At 42.6% G+C, this 6,711-nt stretch overlaps 1 protein-coding gene across 1 annotated transcript in view; it reads right to left on the bottom strand.

The window, feature by feature from the left end:
- Window positions 1-6,711, bottom strand: part of acin1a (apoptotic chromatin condensation inducer 1a) — a 14,705-nt gene continuing 7,994 nt past the window's right edge. The window contains exons 8-18 of the mRNA XM_029524465.1: window positions 5,554-5,611; window positions 3,592-3,631; window positions 3,114-3,250; window positions 2,849-2,992; window positions 2,523-2,718; window positions 2,116-2,261; window positions 1,276-1,383; window positions 1,052-1,159; window positions 680-980; window positions 496-596; window positions 1-380 (exon numbers count right to left, since the gene is read on the bottom strand). Of these exons, the coding sequence (XP_029380325.1) occupies window positions 21-380; window positions 496-596; window positions 680-980; window positions 1,052-1,159; window positions 1,276-1,383; window positions 2,116-2,261; window positions 2,523-2,718; window positions 2,849-2,992; window positions 3,114-3,250; window positions 3,592-3,631; window positions 5,554-5,611 (1,699 nt within the window). The 3' untranslated portion in view covers window positions 1-20. The remainder of the gene's footprint in view (window positions 381-495; window positions 597-679; window positions 981-1,051; window positions 1,160-1,275; window positions 1,384-2,115; window positions 2,262-2,522; window positions 2,719-2,848; window positions 2,993-3,113; window positions 3,251-3,591; window positions 3,632-5,553; window positions 5,612-6,711) is intronic.

Below are 6,711 nucleotides of genomic sequence, written 5' to 3'. Positions count from 1 at the left end.
GTTCATCAGTTGACTTGCCATTAGCGCCGTCTTTCTCGTGGGTCACTGCGGCTACGTGAACGCCGGCCCCCACCTACTCCGCTGCCCCCTGGCCTACGGTAGCCATCCCTGCGTTTGTCATTTTCCCTCTCCCTTTCCCTCTCCCTTTCTCTGTCTCTGTCTCTGTCTCTACCTCTGTCTCTGTCCCTCTCTCTTTCTCTGTCCTTGTCCTTCTCCTTCTCCTTCTCACCCTCACTCCGGTCTCCAGTTGCACCACCTCCAGGTTTCATCCTCTCCTTGCGTTCCTCTTCCCTTTTTTTCTCCTCCTCTTCCTCTTGTTCCTTCCTCCGTTTCTCACGCTCCTTCATCCGCTCTGCTCTGGCAGCTTCTCGCTGAACAAACTGAAGGGAAGAAAATATAGAGTAAGACTACTTGAATCAGATGTCTGGGTCATATACTAAGTATTTATGATATTAAAAGCAGCAAGTAAACAGTATGAACTTGTCTGTCTCTCACCTGTTCCTCTGTAAGTGGAAGCCAATATATACAAGGAGCTGCTTTAGTTTTGCGGAATAGATCATCAAGCAGCTTTGCCGGAGGATCCTCTGCTGCTTTCTCTGCCAAAGAAAACATAAGATAAAGCACAGGTCTCCTCTAATTCTAATGTAAATATAGGAAAACCCATGACCACACATCTTACCCTTCTTTTCAGTCTTCTTGTCCTTGCTCTTTCCTCTCTCCTTACGTCGTCTCTCACGAGAGCGTGATCTTCGGGGACCTCCCTCCTTCTCTTCACCAGGTTTCCCAAACTCTCTGACCTTGTCACGATCCCACTCCCGCTCTGCTCTGGCCCTCTCCCGACGCTCCATTTCACGCTCACGTTCAGCCCACTGGTCACGCTCAGGGAGGAGGGAAGGCACGCCTGATGTTCGACCACGGCCAGGACCCTGCTCCTCAGCACCAGGTCTGTCACCTGCACCCAGGCCTTTGTGGAAGTCCAGCTACAAAGCAAAGGTATGTTAACATAAGAGACTCAAGAGAAAAAAAGAGCCTGACAACAAAAATATCTTACCTCATCTTGCTGACAGAAATCCACACTAAGGACTTTGGGGTTACTCTGAGGCCACTTCACTCCATGAAGAGCTTCCCGTGTGGCAACAGCCTCCTCTGAACTAGAGTACTAAACACAGGGAGAAGGCAATGTCTCCATTACAGAGAGGTAGCTGTCCATAGGGTAGAAGAACCAACTCATACCAACAACCCAATCAAAGAAGGTACATGCATGTAGTAACTTACAGTGACATAACAGTGAGACTTGATTTTGTCAATCCAGAAGCCCTCATCCACCAGAGTGCCAGTTCGGCTGAGTAGCTCCTTAAGCTGCCCCAAAGTGAAAGGCCTCACCTAAACAAAATATAGAGCAGTTCAATAACTGTGAGGAAAAAAATGGCAACTTAATAGAAATCATAATGCATTTAAAAACATTAACCTGATTAAAACATTTTAAACAATATCTATGTGAAATTCCTAAGAAAGTAACTGAACTGGTTAGGCCTACAAAAGATGCAGTGAAATCCATGAAACTATATGAACAGCTGTTACAGGAGATACAGAGGTTTATAAACGGTGATAAAAAAAAATCTTGAACTGAACTCAAGAATGATCCTGGAATCAATTTAGATTTTTCTTGACAAATTCAACACTATAACTAGAATTATGTGTGTGTCAGAAGCCACTGCATGAGATGTCATACTGTTACAGGCCTGGAGACTAAATAAATCACATGCTCGTTTTTTTTATGAAGTTTTTCATCTATATAAGTAATTTCAGTGGTTAAAAAAAAGGTCTCAGCAGTCTCAATTAAGGCAAATTAGCAGTAGAAGTGGTAAAATTATTAAACAATCTCTAAATCTGGCTCGCAAAGTTTATTCCAGTAGAAACACTTTTAGCCGGTGCTGATTTTTAATTTTACCATTTAAAAACAATTGTGGCAGGTACTTTTAAATAAGTCTAAATTTACTGAGTTCAAATTGGATTACATCAAAGCCCCATTAAACCATACCTTCAGTCATCAGAGTCAAAGTAGGCTTGACAAAGAGTTAAAAAAAATTTGGTTCAAATTAAGTCCTCTCTCACCAGGTTGCAGACATGAACAATGTTGGAGACTTTTCCACGAGGTGGTGAAGGCTGGCGTGCTGTGCGAACAGGGTCATCGATTGTGATGGACACGCCAGTTTTCTGTTGGCTTATGGAGCGTCGAATGAGGGTATCGCTGGGGGTCACTTGTACATACAACGGATAAAGTCAGTATTGAAGTACACATAATGTACTGAAAAAAATAACCACATTTCAAATATCATCTGTTACCTATACTTCTGAAAGGGAAAAGAAACGAGCTCAGTGTGAAACAGCATGCAGATTATGTTTTTGCTGCTGTGGTTATCAAAACAAAAAAACAAAACAAAAAAAAGGTAAATTACTACATTCAAGGAATTCATTTTGATGGCTCCAGCTAGATATAAATTATTATTATTATGTCTTACCAGTGTTGATTTCTACATCATGGCTGGTATGTGTAGGTGATTGTGTTTCCACTGCTTCATGGAATGAAGTGTCCATTTTTTCCTCAGGCACCCTTGTTTTTTCTTCTTCTCCCTGTAGATCTTCTTCCTCCAACTCCTCGTGTCTGCTCCTCTTCGCATCTTTCTGGCCATTCTCCTGGCTGTCAGAGTGCACCACCTGCAAGGAAAAGACATCAATACAAAGAACTCTCCATAAGAATTTAAGATCAGCCTTTCCTGAAAAGCAGTTAAATTTTCACAGAAGAGACTATTCTCTTGCTCATTAAAAAGGTAAATTGTAGCCTGACCTGCGTGACAGTGCGACGGATCTGAAGGTCCTGGTCAGAACGTTCCCTCTCTTCATCCTCAATCCCAGAGAGGACAGCTTCCTCCGGGTGCAGCTCCACGATTGCCTCCTGGCCAAGACACGGCCGGATGTCTGGGATCAAAGACTAAGGGCAAAGGACATAGATGATGCATGTGCCAGCTACATTCAACACAGAAGACAGAGCTGGTGCAAAAGACTAATAGTGCATCTATGTTTGTCTTACAATGCTGCAAGGATGGAAGTACCTTGAGTGAGTCTGTAGTGATGCTGATGGAAGGTTTCTTTGCAGTGACAGCAGTGCTCGATCCCCACCTCCTTTTGCGGCCACCTGCAGCCCCAGACTCCTGCTCACTCTCTGCACTTACTGGGGACAATTTGTTGCCTAGAATTGTGTGTCAGGGTGGGTGGGGTTTGGGGGGAAACAGAAAAAGTCATTAATTTCCTTGAGACATGCAATACTTAGCGTTAGCATATTTGGCTTGCATCTTTTAAAAAGTTAAGCTTGAAACAATTGCAAATCTCTGAAATTAGTCTCAATCAACTGAGCCACAACCCATGTACCATGTACATATTTAATCAACCAACTTGCCAAACATTCACAAAATGTCAAATGGCCATATAAATGTCATGATTATTAAAGTAGATAAAATTGGGCATAAATTTATTAATAGTGATCAGTAACAAGTGCTGGGGAAAAAAAAGGAGTAAGGAGAGTGCACTTACTGCTAAGAGAGATCTTACGAGCTGCAAAAGCCTTTGGTGTCTGAAATACAAGAAGATAAAAACAACCCAAGATACATGGGAGCGGTGAGACACTGACAGCATGGACAGAAATAAATGGTTAAGGACAGGTCAGAGGAAAAGTGGAACAATAACAGGAGGTGGGACAAAAAGGGACTTGAATGATAGAAATTGCTGTGCTGGGTCTTTTTCAAATGTAAGCCTAGTGGTGGCATCACATTGTTAAGGGTGTGCCATTCAAAGTAATTTGATAATGTGAATCTATTCCTGAATATAGCTTGCCTTCAAGTGTAAACAGTAGTTGCAGTCTATCAAACAATCAGTTATCTGGTGGAAATACTGCAGTTTAAATGTCATAGCTAAAATTTTGTCATTTGACTTTGTGGAAAAGGAGACATTAATTGTATTAGATTTCTTTCACGCCAACGTAAAAGTTGACCAAAATAACAAGATTTGTAAAAAAAAAAATAATAATAATAATAAATTAGATAGATAGTCCTTTAGAACAATTTTGATTAAACTGCAGTAACCAGTATAAGAAACATAAATGTCAAACATGTCTCCCAGCAAATACTATAGTACTGTTGTTTTGACTGGAGACAAAATTTCTGAATAATTGTAGGAAATTTAACATTGGGTAAAGATCCATTTATTCGCTGTACCACTGACACCTGATCCTTACTGGGTTGGATATGGCCCAATCACGACTGCATGTACTGTATCTAGGCAACAAGGGTCCAATCAAAAGGTGGCTGAGATGTTTGGATGGAAATCTGAAAGCTGGTTGGCTGGCAGGATGGTTTCAATAGTTCATTTGCGTAAGGGCTTGGAGGTGCTTTTGGCCAAAGCAGTCATCCTCAGGTGCTTTGTCATAAGTCATTTCAAGCTGTAGTAATAGTTTCAGACCAGATGAGTAATGTCAATAGTCATTGTGCACATAAATCCGCAATTGTGATTTTAATTTCAGTTCTATTGGAGGAGCTTCACTTTGAGTCAGAAAAACAGCAAAAATCTTGCAAAGACTGTTGTAGAAAGATGGTGGCAGAGCCTTCCTCTGTCCACTTAAAAACTGCAGTCCATTGAGTCCAGATAAAAGACTTTGTCTCTTTCAAAACTCATTTCATATCCAAGGAGGGTATTTGAAGGAGAAATCTGAAACTCATTCCATGAGTTAATAAAATCCACAATGTCCATTGCATGCACGTTACAATTCACCCTTCATGTTAAATGAAATATCCATAATATCCCACATTTCTTTGTAAATGCAGTACAAGCACCTCAAAGTGGAACAATCTGAAAACTACTCAGACTGAGAGGATTTCACAGCGGCCTTGGCTTGATGTGAACATACTTTCTTAACTGTCTCTGTTCTGGCTTGAGTTTAAGCTTGCAAGGTCACATAAAAGGTTAAAGGAGGTGGCCACTGACAAGCTGACCCCTTTTTTGAAGTGTCTGGTCAGCTAAAAAGCCATTGCCAACCGTATCCATGAAAATAAGTCAGTCTTTATTTCCAGGAGTGTCCCTCTGCGGTGCACCCTCTGGGGTTCAGCTGTAGTCAGCTGTGGATTCTTGGGGGTAGTGGAACAGGTGTAGCAGTAGAAGTAGTAGTAGTTCAGAGGTAGTATGCAGGTAACCAATGAGGGCAATGGAAGAGGAATGAGCACCTTTATAACAAAGCAATCATTTGGGGTGATAGTGGCAACAAAGGTTTCACAAATAGCCAACTTAAAGGATTTAACTTCCTACATACATTCTAACACTACATCTTCATTGAAGAAGTTAAACATAATCAAATGACCTACAGTGTATTCAGGCTAATAAAAAACTACGTTCCAACCAAAACAGATGCAACCTTATAGGCACAAATGGGTCCATCCATCAAGTCCTCAGCTACAGACTGCTTTGAGGACCAAGATGATTCATTAATCTTCAGGGGTGTCTTACCTCCTCGCTGGTCTCTGGAAGCCTCTCAGACTCTGCCATATTAGTCTCCTTCCCCTGTCTGTGTAGAATGAAAAATACAGATGAGCAGAAAAAGAGGAAACAAAATAAGACTCTTATCATGGGGAAAAAATATCATTTAAATTTCTTTTAAAATGAAAGTGGCAGGAGACTATAATCAATGGATGTTTTAAACAGAAATCAAGCATCACTGAACAGGGTGTTAACTTCCATATGGAAGAGACACATGCAGTGAAAAAGAAACGTTTAAAAAATATCAGCATGAAACTTCTCTCCTGATACACAAGCAGCAACCAGGTGATGCTAAAATAACGGCGCTTTCAACACGTGAGCATTAGATAAACGCGTTAGTGTCGGTCTTTTCAGGGCGATGGGCCGGGGAGTCAAGGAGAGCAGAGCCGCCGCAGTCCTCCCTCTCACCGGACACACCGCTCAGACACAGACACACTAAACCTGACGAAGGAGCGCGCATCACGTTGTTGTGCCATCCCCATGCGCGCGCACATGAACACGTCCGCTCATTCGGACTAAAATGAACTTGAGAGAAGTTCCAGACAAAAGGGACGAAGTGTGCTCGGTGAAAACGCGGCGCACAGACGGCCACTGATGCTGCGAAAAGGACTGCGTCGCAGCGAGCCACCTCTACTCCCCCCCTGCTTTCCTCCCCTCACCAGAGACTACTCTGCTCCGGACACATTCATGTCCGCACTCCGCTGCCGAGCCCGAAACCTGCGACGACCAAAGCTTCGCCTGCTGCCTCCACGAACCGAGCCGCTTTACGGAAAAAGCCGCAGGCCGGTATCGGCAGCTACGAGCATCGACGGAGCACAGCCATGTTGCAACGAGCGAGGGAAAAAAATTATCATGTATCATAAGGACCCGCATCTTCTTAACCACACCGGCTTCAAGGCAGCCTCATCAATCGCCTGATGGGAAATTCCCTCAGCGGGATTGTTTTCACAGAAACTACAAATTCTTAAGGTGTCGGCCTTCGTGATCTGAGGGATTTGAGCAAGCATCATTCAACCTAAAAACATCGACCGTGAAATGTTGTATTGTCGAGCGTTTTCATGTTATATAAATATATAATAGAATATATAAATAGAAACCGACCCAGCTGCCAATGAGTGCTTCGTTTCA

Source organism: Echeneis naucrates, chromosome 17, assembly GCF_900963305.1.
Source record: "Echeneis naucrates chromosome 17, fEcheNa1.1, whole genome shotgun sequence".
Taxonomy (NCBI): domain Eukaryota; kingdom Metazoa; phylum Chordata; class Actinopteri; order Carangiformes; family Echeneidae; genus Echeneis; species Echeneis naucrates.
This window is presented reverse-complemented; position numbering and strand designations above follow the sequence as displayed.